This window comes from Anastrepha obliqua, chromosome 3, assembly GCF_027943255.1.
Source record: "Anastrepha obliqua isolate idAnaObli1 chromosome 3, idAnaObli1_1.0, whole genome shotgun sequence".
Classification (NCBI taxonomy): Eukaryota; Metazoa; Arthropoda; class Insecta; order Diptera; family Tephritidae; genus Anastrepha; species Anastrepha obliqua.
This window is the reverse complement of record NC_072894.1, coordinates 27,508,712-27,524,022: the sequence shown is the minus strand read 5'-3', so window position 1 is coordinate 27,524,022 and position 15,311 is coordinate 27,508,712. Positions and strand designations below refer to the sequence as shown.

Here is a 15,311-nt window from a genome sequence, read left to right as displayed (position 1 = left end):
AGGCAGTCTACGCAGTTTATGGAGAAAAAATTTGTGCCAGTGAGGCGAAGTACGGGTCGAAGTACCGAGAACATCACTGCGGGACGTGCTTCAGTTCAAAATGAGCCAATTCGAACCATTCCGTACAATTTATGGGAATTGACAATCTCTCATTCAGCAATATTCTTGCACACGAATTTTGCATAAATATTTTGGTCTACACCCTTATTACCTCAAATTACACTAGGAAGCAGAAAGTCTTCTGATAATTTGAAATGCTGAGCTGCTACTCGCATCGAATTCCGTTATGTCCCTATTGAGACACCTTTTCAATATTTTATGGTTTTTTTTTAGTTCCACTTACACTTTGTATTTTTGTACGACCATAGCCGGCTTAGTAGCTCATAAAGTACCGTAGAAACTAATGCAGGCAGCGAAATCAAATCTCCTTAGAGAGTAATATCTGCCGCCAGGTCATAGACCAAACGCCTACAAAGTGGCACTCACCTATGGCTTATAAAATAAAAATGCTACATTTTGTAACGGAAATGTAAGCATATACATACATTCACATATATACGTATGCATATTGATGTGACCTTGAGTATTTTAGCTTTACACATTTGCTGATTTTTAAGACATAATTTATGTAATATAACTTGTATCCAATCAAGCCTTGTTGTGGCTCAGTCTGGCTAAGAAGTTATTTTTGCAAGTTTTTTTATATTAAATTCGGGAATAAGTTCGTAGCGTTTTTACCGAAGACTTTTATTTAAAAAACAATAATTGTGTCAATAAGATCAATAAGCTAATCAGTTATACAGGGTGGGCCAAATAAGACCTACTAATGTTAAGCACAAATAACTTATTTATTTTTTGACATATTTATTTTTCTCTTTTTGTAGGTTATAATTGATATGTTGGACCTTTATTATGGAACCCTACAACACAACGCGTTAAAATTATCGAGTTTTTCTATTCTTGTCAACGATCAATTGTTTTAACACAGCGTAAATATCGGCATATGTCGGATGAAGCGCATTTCCATTTAAATGGTTAGTAATGGGGTTCTGAAAATCCAAGGGCAACACACCAACATCAGTTGCACTCATCTAAATGTACTGTTTGGTGCGGTGTTATGGCCACTAGAGTTATCGGCCCATATTTCTTCGAAAGAGAGGATGAAACGCCGGAATCGATTTCAGGAGCTTCTTACAGAACATTGATTGAAAACTTTTTGCGGCCAATGGCGGAGCAGTATCCTAATTTGTGGTTTCAACAAGATGGAGCAACTGCGCATACTGCTAGGCAAACTATGGACCTGTTGCGTAAAATTTTTGGCGAACGTCTCATTTCCAAAAATTCAGATTTCCCTTGGCCCCCTCGTTCGCCAGATTTGACTGCGCCCGACTTCTTTTTATGGGGATATTTAAAAAACAAAGTGTATCTTAATAAAACCAGAGACTATTAGACAGCTGAAGAGAACGAGACGAAATACTGAGCCTTCAACCAGAAACATTATGTGGTGTAATGGAAAACGCGTTAAAAAGAGCCAATCTTCGTATCGAGAAAAATGGTGGACATTTGTCTGATGTAATATTTCATACAATTCATTCAAAAACAATTAACCAAAATAAATGATTATGGCAAAAGTTATTTGTGTTTAACATTAGTAGGTATTATTTGGCCCACCCTGTATACTCGCTGTTGCTGTTTACAACCTCTTCCCCCCTCGCGACCAATTTGCTGAAGCCGTTCCGCCAAAAATCGCCTGGTCTGGTGTCAAAGAATTTGTTGAGACAGTTTTCAAGGACCTCGTGGAGTGCAGCTTTGGTGACTTGTGCAGCATGGGATCTGGCGTTGTGGTGAGGGAGTTTGGCTTTTTATGGTTTGGTCATGGCGTTCAAGGCCTTTGGGTCGAATAGCCTCATTCGCACAGCTTAGATGGGCAATGTAGAGCTATTTGTTGACCGTGACATTCTTTTCGAGCATTTCCCAGTCCCAACAAACACATATCATGATCTTCTTTGGATGAAGATCCGGCTTGACTCTCGGCTTTGGCGTATCTCCTAGAGCCACCCACTCCTTTCTTTCATTCATATTGATCTCCCGTGACGATTCGGTACAAAAGGCGCTGTTTATGATCGAGTGTTGCTCGATGGCGGACGAGATGCTGAGAAACAATTTCAAGCCGACTTTCTTTGTTTTTTTCGTTGAGCTCGTGAGACACCCAAGCTCCCAATTTTTCGGTAAATCTCATTGAATGAAGGTGATTTAGAGACTATTGTGAATGGGCCGCTGGAAAGTACTTGGGAAATTCCAGCTAAACGTCAAATTGCTGGAGTACGTAAAACCGATGCGCACCCATACCGGGTGATAGCAGTAGAATAGCGGATTTGCTTTTTTGTTTTTGCAATTAGATGGTTTCAATGTCAAAGTGACCTGCGTTTTTGTTGGAGTTCTGTTTGTTTATTTACATTTCGATTGAAATTTCTACACTCAAGCCAACAAATTGCAAGAGCAAAATACGTGCAAAAACAGAAAAACTTGCAAATTTTGGTTATGCACTACTGCCATCACCTTGTATGGGCTCGGCTTGAATAAAATGAAACGTCCGATTGCTGGATACAGAATTGTCAAATGCTTAAGTTCTTTTTAGTTCAAAAACATTATGCAGGATTACTTAAATCTAAACTCAGTCAATATGTTGTCCTTGGATTACGCCTACGAATGCAGAAAAAATTGCCACTCGCCAGCACTCGACAAGCCCAAATATATGTGCTTGTGCAAGTTTACTACAACACAAATGCTGACCTTTTTACGGCACTTTCCTTTTTTTATATCCTCCTTCAAAATTTCGATGCTTCAAAATTTGTGTAAGCTTACTTGCTGCCAAACCGCGCGGGATATGGGTTTTATTGCTTTTCGTTGTTGGCTCACGCTATCGTTTATTGCCCCCTTTGTTCTAGTTGAGCGCTGTGCTGAGATTCACAAAGCTATTCATGTCTCATAGCCAGACACATTCTAAATCAAGCTGCCATAACGAAATGCTTTTACTACCATTTCAGAGCGGTTTGTCATGAGGCAGAGTATCCAGCAGACTCTTAGTTGGGGCGCTGCCCATTATTCGTTTTATTTCTTAATTTAATGTTGCTTTTTGACATTAATATAGATGATTGTTGTTGTTCAGTACTTGGTTTTTTTCTTGGCAAATTTGTTTGTCTCACACTGCATATTGCATGAATAGACATTTGCGTTAAGCGCTAAGAAGCTTTGTAAAAGTATCCTATAATACGAGTACAGGACAAATGCACATATTTAGTTACTCACCGGTCATAAAGGATAAACGTCGCATCGCTGGAAATGGATGATGGCCCGATGTATCCAATATATCCAGCTGATAGATTTCATTACGTATACGATAAAGCTTTCGATGGAAATCTTCAATGGTTGGGGTGTATGCCTCGTCGTAGCGATTGCCGAGAAATCGTGCCACAATTGATGATTTTCCCACACGTGAAGATCTGAAAAGGTGAAGGCATACGAAAATAAGTTTCCAAAGTTGGCATAAAAGTATGCAAAAGCAGCGAAAGCAAATAATAAAATCAACAGTAACTTCTTTAGAGTGGATTTGTTAGAGCTTATTATTAGAGCAGCATTAATTATAGCTAATCACTTCACTTAAAGATGTGAAGTGCTGGCTGCCATGGCTGTCGGGTGTTTTTATAAACGCTTATTTTCATGTTTAATTCTAACTAAACAGCAAAATTTAATAACAACCTCAACTCCATCGCTTATTAACCACCTTCTTAAGCACCTAAGAACTTCACCAACGCAAACGAGTACTTAGAAACAATGCACAAAACAACATTGAAGGTGATGATTGCGACTTTATTTAGACGGACGCAACTAAATCTGACAACAGCACCACATTTGCTTTGACGAAAAAAAAACAGGTTTACCATTTTTCTTGCATGTTTTGCCATTTTACCGTTATTGTATACTAAAATGTGCATTCCGAATGGGGACTAAATTCATCAAATGTAGTGATAGCTACATAAAGGGCACTTCTTTAATATTAGAAATTACCAGCCTGCCCATACAAAGTAAGAAACATATAAAAATAATGTGACTACCTGGATACGTTGGCATTTACAGCAACGAAATTGCAGACAAAAAAGCGAAATAAGCATCCAAATAACCACTGCTGTTGTGCGACTAATTTACGGAAAAAGATATTTACGTGTTGTCTCACTACAATATTAGAGGATTAAATCCATTGCATGCTACCAGCATCTCATGTAAAAAATAGGGATGTTTGTGCGCCTTATGATAGGCCACACAATCGGTTAACATGCACAGCCTTTGTAATTTTAGACAATAAACTTTCTAATTATCTCGGAGAGAATAATGACAAAAGCTTTTAAATTATTTTTAAATTTATTTCTCTTTCTGGCTTAATTATCTAATTATATAATATAAAAAAAAATATATAACTAATAAATCTGGTCGCGGTTGGTAGGTATCGGCATAGTTCATTTTCAACCACCTTTTTTTTTAATTAATTAATAAGGAAGATAAGAACAATGCTCGTGCTTGTGGAACAATGAGCATAGGAGTACAGTGAAACTTCGATATAATAAATATAGAGGGATTGGACGAATGCTTTGTTATATATATTGCATATCAGCACGAGGACCGGAAGTGCTCGGTGGCTGGACTGGTTAGAGGCGGAGATGAAATAAGAGCGGAAGTAGCTTAAAAGGAAAGGAAAGGAGAGACAACGTTGACTAGAGGCATATAAGGCCAAGGTAGTCTAGTATAAGTCTTTTGGACCTTTGCACGTTGGCAACGGCGAATATCGCAGACGATGGAACGATGAGCTGTATGAGCTTTACGACGACATAGACATAGCGCAGCGAATAAAGATCCAGCGGCTACGTTGTCCGGCTTTGAAAGTATTCGATGCGGTACCAGCTGGTGGTAGCAGAGGAAGAGGATGGCCTCCTCTGCGTTGAAAAGAGATGGAGATGAACTTGGCTTCACTTGGTGTGTCCAGCTGGCGCCGGTTAGCACGAGAAAGAAACGACTGGCGCGCTTTGTTAAACTCGGCCAAAATCGCGTAAGCGGTTATAGCGCCAATTAAGAAGAAAAAGAAGTCTAGTGTAAGTGCTCTAGCCTGCCATTCGATAGCTTGTGGGTTCGAGTCCCACGCAATGCACGGTCCTCGCAAACTTACCTACTTTCCTAGTTTCTCACACAAAAAACAAGAAAAAATTATAATAATAATAATAATAAAAATTAATTCGTCAACCCCAACAACCTTATCCTTCCAATTCTTGCTACCGCACAAAAAAAAAGTTAGCGCATTACTTGCATTGTGGCTGCTAAAACAAGCAAGCAATTAAGGAAAAAGACACAGTTACACACACGTTTCTATGAGAGTCGGTTCTACGTTACCGAAACGACCCGTATTTTTAACCGGCCACGGACTGCCACTCCAGCAGCATTCCCCGTATGTAAGTAAAGGGAATGTTTATGCTGCTAGAACAACAATAGCAACAACAACACAGTTACACATTGCAACAGTGGCGCCAGCAACAGGAAGCGGACAATTGCGGTAATAGCGCAGACACACCAAATTTAGCAAAGTCCTCAACCATTTGTGTGATCCTTCTGCCAGAAAAATGTGACACACAGATAGCGCTTCAAGCAGCAAGAAGGCGTTGTTCCTAAGCAACGACAGGTGGGTATTCCGACTACTTAGGACTGGTAACGTCAGGCTAATCATCTTACCTGTCAAAAACCAAATAGATTAACGAAAACAACGCAAAACTGAGTCTTGTCGAGGCCCTATGCTCCCGAGTGGAGTGAACAAGGAAAAAAAAAACAAAAGGCCAAGAATTAGAAGTGGTAACAAAAAGAGGCCATATTAGAGGCCGAGGAGCCCTAGAAACGAAAATCACCGTAGACGCGATAACAAGAACCGGAAGTGTGTCAAAACGGAGATTAATAAAACGCGAGAGTGAATAGAAACAAAGATGATGAGAACCAGAAATTACTTCTAATGGAACAAAGCAAAGATTTTGTTGAAAGAGGAGTGAAAGTGATAAGAAATAGGACAGATTAAAGGCGTGGTTCGACTATGAACGGACATTCTTCTTCTTGATTGGCGCGATAACCGGTTACGCGATTTTAGTCGAGCTTAACAAAGCGCGCCAGTCATTTCCTTCTCAGCCCAACCAGCGCTGGACACACCAAGTGTTCAGGACAGGTTGGACACACCAAGTGAAGCCAAGTTCATCTCCATCTCTTTCCAACGCAGAAGAGGTTTCTTCTTCCTCTGCTATCACCAGCTGGTACTGCATTTAATAATTTCAGAGCCGGAGCGTTTGTATCCATTCGGACGACGTGACCCAGTCAACGTAGCCGCTGGATCTTTATTCGCTGCGCTATGTCTATGTCGTCGTAAAGCTCATACAGCTCATCGTTCCATCGCCTGCGATACTCGCTGTCGTGCAACGTGCAAAAATCCAAAAGTCTTTCGCATAATCTTTCTCTCAAATACTCCAAAGAACGCTTCATCCTGCAAGCTTTTGCGCCATACTATAGGTCGGGAATGATGAGAGTCTTATAAAGTGTTAGTTCTGTTCGTTGAGAGAGGACTTTACTACACAATCGCCTACTTAGTCCAAAGTAACACTTGTTGGCAAGAGATATTCTCTTTTAGGCTTCAAGGCTGTCATTGTTATCGATGTTAATGCTGGTTCCTAGACAAACGAAGTCTCTTATAACCTCGAAATCGTAACTGTCAACAGTGACGTGGTGCCGATACGCAAGTGGGCCGACTTTTTGCTGATGACAGACGGTACTTCGTTTTGTCCTCGTTCACCACTAGACCCGTTCACTTTGCTTCTTTATCCGTTTTGGAAAAGGCAGAACTAACAGCGCTGTTGAGACCACTGATGTCGATGATATATCGGTATACGCCTACAATTGTACGCTCAAAAACGAATATTACCAGAAACGAAAATGGGAATTACGCGGAAGAGACCAGAGGCTAAGCTGATGGATGAGAAGCCCAAGTCACTATAAACGGAAATGAAAATGAGTGAGCAGAGAGAGGGCTGATTGAACGCAAATTTGGTTAGAAATGGAGATTGACAAAAAGTGGAGGTGACTAGAAACGGAGATGATATTAACCGGAAATAACCAGGGGCTGGGCGCAAGTGAAAATGAAGGGAAGTGCGTATTAATTGGCCTGATAAGAAAGTTCTAAATTTGAAAAATTAATTTTGATTTGGCATTAATGATTAAATACAAGTTTTCAATTGGTACCAAAGCACACAGGTGTTATTAGTAGAGCAAAATCCATAAGAGCAATATATTTTGTTTTTGCACTTATTCCCTAAAATATAAAAATCTTTAAACACAATTTGATAGTTTAGAGTGATTTAAATACAAAATTATAGTTTAGAAATCAAACAAATTGAAGAAAATCAAATTATCATTGGTGTAAAAATATTCTGTGATTTTAGTTTGTTTATACAAATTTAACCGCCTCGCTTCGAATAATTTGTGGAGCTTTTTCATTTTAGTTCTAACGCGCATTAAAATCAACTTGCGCATCGCTGCATAACTCATTTTAGACAGCAAGTAAAACTGTATGTCTGACAATGTACACCCAACGCACTACACTTCGTTCTGTGGAGTCTTAAGCCAACGTATCTCTAACCGTCAACAAGTACATAGTTCGCTGTAGAGGCTTTTGAGTCGATACTTTAGTACATGGACGCTTTGGTTTAAGGAATTTTAACCCTGAATATTCTCCCAAATTTTCATAGTCCGGTCAAATTAGACATTCAAGGCTACTAAAATTCATAACAAACTGAAAGTGGATGAAAATGTTCAAAACATATGTAAAAACAAAATTTTAAAGCTCCCAATCAGATCAAAGGTTAAAAAAAATGGCTTTTTCGTAAAATTCTCGAAAACGGTCAGTTTTATTGCAAAATTAACAAATAGCAAATTAGACAAAAATTGTAGATCATAAAATTCTCTACAAAAAAGGTGGATGATTTTTTCCCTAAATACCACCGTTTCTAAGATATAACGAAGTAAAGAGTTGCAAGTGTCATAATATGCACACATTTCGGCGCCACCTCGGAGGTAGTGTACTTAGCGCGTTTTTTTTTAACGTGGTTTCCCCAGTCCGACGGGTCTGTTGTGATTAAAAAAAAAAAAACAAAGGAAGTAAAAAATGGATTTTCCGGATTTAAAACGGAATCAAAATTAAAAAATCGTAGATAAAGCTTTATTATTCTGGGTTACAGTCATATATGTTACAGTCTTCTTCCTCTTCTTCTTGATCTTCTTTTTTCTTCTTCTTCTTCTTTATCCTGTCTGCAAGTAAATTGCGTTAACAACGTAAATTGCGTATTGCATGCCAGTTCGTCGGAACCGAACGAATATTCTGCTGTTGGTGATTCAACATTAGAACACGATCGGCCTTGACACTTTGTGCACGTCAGAGAACAATACATACCCACTTTTTTGCAACCACATTTGGCACTGCATCCTTTTTTACAGTTGCAAAAATTCGTGTGTAGTATTTTCTCTGGTGCAGGTGACAGTAAAGTCTGAATCGGTTCTAATGTATCATCGACCAACCTCCAAACCCAATCTGTTGGGTCTAGCTGATTACCAAGCCTGTTATCTAAATTTGTAATTTTACAAACATCTCTTAGCTCATTCAAAGTGAACTGACAATCATTGCTATTTTCTATGCAAGTAAATATTTCTTCTATTGCCAGGTCCGTAGTTTCGTCTTTACGACGACCGACTTTAGCTCCACTGTGAGGAGGGTTCATAAAAGTAGCACAGCAATCACGATGATATTTAGCTTTAGCAGCAACTAAATCATATTCAAATTCTATTCGCTCGACAACAGCTTCTGCTGTAGCATCGGAACGATTTCGAGCTACTTCCAGAATTAAATCTTTGAATTGAAGTGTACTTACATGGCTAATTCAATGACAACGTCCCACTTCTTTTTTCATTTTCGTTTGTTTCCAGACCACAAAATATACATAATTGTTTAAAACAAAAATCGAATACACGTGATCTAGTACGAGGAGGGAATAGGTACTTCAGGTGTATTAGCTTCCTCTTCTTCACGTTGTCTTTTTTTAGCAGCCGCAATAGAAAATTTTGGAGTGTAATATTTACAATTATCGTGTAATGTCACAGATTTTTGTTTTTTAAGATATTCCGAATATTCATCTGCTCGTTCGATACTTGCATTGATTAATGTCGTCATACTACGTTCGACAGTAACAGTTGCACTGTGAGTTAAAAGTTTAGCACAAATAAAACCATTTTCTGACATTTTTATATATTAATAAAAATTAAAGCAACATAAAATAGTTAATTTAATTTAATTTATTAATTAGAAATATAATATTTAATATAATATATTTATTATGGATTTAACTAAATAAACAATTTATTTTATAATAATATAGTATAGTAATATAGTATATGACTAAGTTAGATTAATAAAAATATATTTGTATATAAATATTTAACTAATTAATAGGGGAATCTAAAAATTAAAAAAAAATTTTTAATATTGGGTAGTCGAAAAAGTCTTTTCGTATTTCTAATCAAACTTCAACTCATTTTTTTTTTATTTAATATATAATGAACTTTATTAAACCAAATATGTACCATTTTGATCGACCACCTTTTGCCATTTTTCTTCTAGAGACATTATTCTATCAGTATAAAACTTTTGTGGTTTCTCGGCGAAAAACTGCGACAAGTAATTTTCACAGGCTTCTCTTGAAGCCAACTTTACCCCATTAAGGGGTTCTGCATTGACCGAAACAAATGGTAGTCCGATGGGGCAAGGTCAGGGCTATATGGTGGATGCATCAAAACTTCACAGCCAAGCTCTCCCAGTTTTTGCCGAGTCATAAAAGATGTGTGTGGCCTAGCGTTGTCCTGATGGAAGACGACGCCCTTTCTGCTGACCAGTTCTGGCCCTTTTTTTCGATTGCTTGCTTCAATCTAATCAGTTGTTGACTGTAGAGAGTAGAATCAATCGTTCGAGCAGGCTGGAGCAGCTCATAGTGGATGATTCTTTTCCAATCCCACCAAACACACAGCATAACCTTTCGAGGCGTCAATCCTGGCTTTGCGACCATTTGTTGAGCTTCACCACCCTTGTACCATGATCTTTTTCGCACATTATTGTAGTATTTTATCCACAAAAATGGATCGATTTCATTTAATTTCATCAAAGAATCGCAGATGTTAATTCGGTCCATTAAATTTTTCACAGACAATTCATGTAGTACCCAAACATCGAGCTTCTTTTTGTAACCAGCCTTTTTTAAATGGTTCAAAACCATTTGATGATGAATGTTTAGTGCCTTGGCGATGTCATGGCAGCTTATGTGACGGTCCTGGTCAATCTTCTCCATAATTTCATCGACTTTTTCGACGATAGGTCGACCGGAGCGAGGTGCATCTTTCATATCGAAATTTCCCGAACGGAAGCGAGCGAACCATTGTTGTGCTACACGAACTGATACAGCATCGTCTCCGTAAACTTCACAAATTTCATTGGTGGCTTGCGTGGCATTCTTCCCTTTTTTAAACAAAAATTTCAAAATATAGCGAATTTCTTCATTATTTTCACTCATTTTTGAACAGCTATACATTTTTTTTTAACTTCGTCGAATTTAATTTTTTTTTGGTTAAATGAAGCTTAAAATGTCACCTTTCTAACACCATATGATATGACACAATGTGATTGGTAGCACTGGAGATAGATGACTCCAACGACATCTATTGACAAAATACGAAAAAGACTTTTTCGACTACCCAATATTTTTATCATACAAAAAAACGCATAATAATGATAAAGTATAGTAAAATAATTGATTAGAAGTTTAATTCATTAGGTAATTAAAAATGCTAATATCCATATCGAGGTTTCACTGTATGAAAATGCTTGCACTGTCTTCTGAATACCTGCAAAGGAAATCGGAACTAGTGAAACAAACTTCGTGCATGGCAACGTTTGTTTGTTGCGAGTATTAAAGCCGGCACGTAAACACAAACAATTGCCGCTATATCCCTTAATGGCCATGGCATTGTGTGATGACTTTGCCCTTTAAGGCAATAACCTGCTTATATGAGGTGGACAGGAAAAATTTGCAATTCTATCCAATTGAAAAATGGTAAATTAAGGGAGTACGAGTATTCTGGTCTAGACGCCTTAATTTTAGGTATTTTTAAAACTAAAATAAAAAAAATGAAAAACATTTTTAATTTTATTTTTAGGAAAAATATTAAAAAAATAAAAAATAAAATAAAAAAATCGTGCAATTACAGTCCGGCGGAGCGGGGGCTACATACAAAACGGTGCTCCATGGTTGACATGATTCCAACCCTTGTAGTGATCTAAAACAAACAAATTTAAAAACTCTTCACCAGTTAGAATGTCGCTATCGGATTACGCCAAATCAAAGAAAAAAAATTCACAAAATGGCATCAACTCGAAAAAAAAAAATTTTAACCTTTTTTTACCTTTTCAAATTTTTTTAAAAATACTTCAAACTCAAATTTTTCAAAATCCGAGGCAGGCGCGATAGACAGATATATATTATAATAAAAAATTCTTATCAAACTTCAAAGCGATCGGTCATGTAGAACTTGCGATATCATGACGCCCATATCAAAAAAAGTAGTTTTGAGAAAATCGCGTTTGAAGTTTGAGCAACAATTCCAATAGAATAACTTAGATCCTAATATTTACTACTCACTCTGGATTAATCGGCGATAAATTTCCAGGTATATATTATAGAAGTACAATATGTATACAATAAATAAAAGTTATGTGGGATACAAAAGATTTTCTGGAAAGAACGTGTCCTCAAGACGTCCGGTAACATCTGCCGTTCATTGTGCGATTCGCTCCACTCGGCCGGCTTAGACGCCACTTCACAAAATCCGTTGTATCTCCGAAAATAATTCGAATTTTGAACAATCCGTTGAAGGGCATATTTTTGAAGATTTTAGCCGGGAAAATATGCAAAAAAAATCGATTTTTTTTCAAATTTCTAGACCAAATTAATGGTTCCATTTAAATTTTCCGAAAAATTTAATTAAATATAAAATTATGTTGTATAACATTTTATTTTACATAGGCAGGATGTTCTTAAAAAGAATTCAGTAGATGGTCACCCATATCCATTAATCAAAATCGCCCTGCTTGTTTGGAAATTCTGCCCATATACGCGAAAATGTGGTTCCGAAGAAATTCAAAGCACTTGTTTAGAAGTCGGAAAGTTTCGCATAGTAAGTGCAGAATGTATTCTATCGCTTTCTCATCTTTACACGGCCCAGAGAAGTCGATATGTTGAGCTCCGAAACTGGTCAACAGTCCAGTGCCCCATTGGTATTCTTGTGAGGAACCATTTGTCAGGTTAAGAGAGACACAGTGAACCCAGGAATTTGACAACTGCTGCTAGCGGCTACTCTAAGTTTAACGACAACTTGTGAAATAGTCAGACACTTTCTTTGAACACTCGTCAAGCTAAATGCATATATGGGCCGTCTTTTTTGGGATGTAATATTTCACAAAGAATTAGTTCATGGTGAAAATGAATACTATGAACTTTTTATTTATAGATTCTTAACAAAAAACTGTTAACATTTTCAATGTTGCTATCATCACAAACTTTCGTAGTTAATGAAGTTACAAATAAAGGGTGGGTAAGTTTCAAGGGCCGGTGTTGATTTTGAATAAAGTACAATTTTTTTAAGGAAATTATTAGCATTTCCCCTTATTATGATAATATTGGTATGGCTCAATTACGCGTGGAACAAAATATTGGCCAAATGGCCATCGTGGCCTCGGCGGCACACCTTCATATGATGGTCCAAATTTTCGATGACGCTGAGGCATAATTGAGGTTCTATGCCAATAATGTGCTGAATTATCTCATCCTTTAGCTCTTGAATTGTTGCTGGCTTATCGACGTACACCTTTTCTTTCAAATAACCTCAAAGAAAGAAGTCCCACGGTGTTGTTGACGTTTAGGTGTGGTTCACAATCAACATCGGCCCTTGAAATTTAACCACCCCTTTTAATTATTTTTTTGAGACTCACTACTATTTATTTAAAAATTCTATTACATAATTTTTTAGTGTATTTTTATAAGTGTGGCAACAGTACAAATCACATTAACCTCTTGCATTAGACAAAATAAAAATTGCAATTGGCCTTAATGTGGCTTCAAGTTGTTCAGTCCCCAAGAACGGCGTAGAAATTATCGACCATAATTTTTTATATTCAAAGCACTCTTATCTGACAAATGATATCGAGTTTGGAACTACCGAGAGCATTACAAAAAATGATTTATTATATGTTCCGGCAGTCTATTTTACTATCATAAAACAATGCCGAAATTATGAAAATTTTTATTTTGAAACAAGTTTCTATCAAAGCCTTAGAAGATGCGATTCTAAGAAGGTGAAAAAGTATCAATGCTGAAGAAGTTGAAGAAATTGGTTGAAGATATGTTGGATAAGGGTTTTAAAAAATAAGACATTTGTAATGTTCCATGAAGCTTCATTTAGTGAGAATGAGGTTTTAAACCACTCAATTTATTGCTCTTACGGGGAAAACCACAGAACTTTGCAAACATAGTACTACCACGTTTATATCATCATGGTGGGTCTGGATCACACTCAGATATGACTGATGTATTACCACATATCTCTCCAATGCACCACGACTATTTTCGAAAACTTGATCATCGAAAACTTAAAAAAAGTTAAAATATACTAATAGTATATTATAATAAGATCATTCAAAATTTTAGTAGAATAGTAATAGGAAATACTTGTGATTCCGTAGTTAATTTTGTAAAAAAACTTAAAAACAAAATTTAAAAGACTTCATAAAAAATTAGTATGTTCTACCTGAGATCCCGTAGTAATTTTTGTAAAAAAACTTCAAAAAAAGTGTTTAAAAAACTTCATAAAAAATTGGTTTGTTTCAATTGAGATCCCTTAGTTAATATTGTAAAAAAATAAAAAAAAAATAAAATTTAAAAGACTTCATAAAAAATTGGTTTGATCCAACTGAGATCCCGTATTGTAAAAAAAACTAAAAAAAAAGTATTTTCATAAAAAATTGCTTTGTTCCAACTGAGATCCCGTAGTTAATTTTGTAAAAAAAAATTTAAAAAAAGTACTTAAAAGACTTCATAAAAAATTGGTTTGTTCCAACTGAGGTCCGGTACTTAATTTTGTTAAAAAACTTCAAAAACAGTATTTAAAAAACCTTTACAAAAAATTGGTTTGTTCCAATTGAGATCTCGTAGTTAATATTGCAAAAAAAACTTCAAAAAAAATATTTAAAAAATTTCATAAAAAAAAATTGGTTTATTTCAACTGAGATCCCGCAGTTATTATAATTTTTTTGCTGATTTTGAAAGTGCTGCAAGTCGTTTTGAAATCATTGAAAGAATACATTTTTGTTAATATCTTAAAAAAATGATTACATTATAAATTTAAATCAGTTTAATGTTGAAAAAATATAAAACTAAAATTACTTATTTACATACTCGTTTGCCCCATATTTTTCAAATTAATCAAATGCAAAATTTTAAACATCTCCATTTAATATAAAATACATTTTCATAATTTTTATAGAAAACGGCTCATATGTATATGTAATTGAGAGACGATATGATAGTCGGTAAGTATGAAATGAAGATTTCTCTTAGAGAAATATGACAGATCATATGCCACTGTTCATTGTTTAGACATCTGCAGACATCGTAATTTCGTCATCCCTTAGAAGCACAAAGTTAATCTCCGCAATCTGATAGTTATAAATTTCTTCTTTCACAAAAGAGGCGTAAGAGGACTTACATCAGTTTAGCCTGAGTCGTCGAGCATCACTGCTATTTACATTCATCGTAGCACCTTTTGCAATTAGAGCTAAACGTATTTGGTATGTAATGCCAGCCACCGAATCAATGTGCTAAAGGGGAAAATGAGTTTTAAAACCCACTGTATACGCCAGTATTATCAATCGTTACAGGAGTAAAGCGAGTTAGGTAACGTGGACGACAATTTCTTACGAAATAACAAAGGGGTTGGGAACGTGAGCTGGTAGAAGTGCATAAGTTTGATACTAGCAGATTTCCCTGCAGGGATACTACATACACTTATCCATATATACAAGTACATATATAGGTGTATGCGCATGAATGTGCTCATTGTTCCTTTTGTATCGGCTTTTGTTC

At 36.4% G+C, this 15,311-nt stretch overlaps 1 protein-coding gene across 1 annotated transcript in view; it reads right to left on the bottom strand.

The window, feature by feature from the left end:
- Positions 1 to 15,311, bottom strand: part of LOC129242813 (GTP-binding protein Rhes) — a 45,475-nt gene that overhangs the window by 18,566 nt on the left and 11,598 nt on the right. The window contains exon 2 of the mRNA XM_054879669.1: positions 3,310 to 3,503. Coding sequence (XP_054735644.1) covers positions 3,310 to 3,503 — 194 coding nt within the window. The remainder of the gene's footprint in view (positions 1 to 3,309; positions 3,504 to 15,311) is intronic.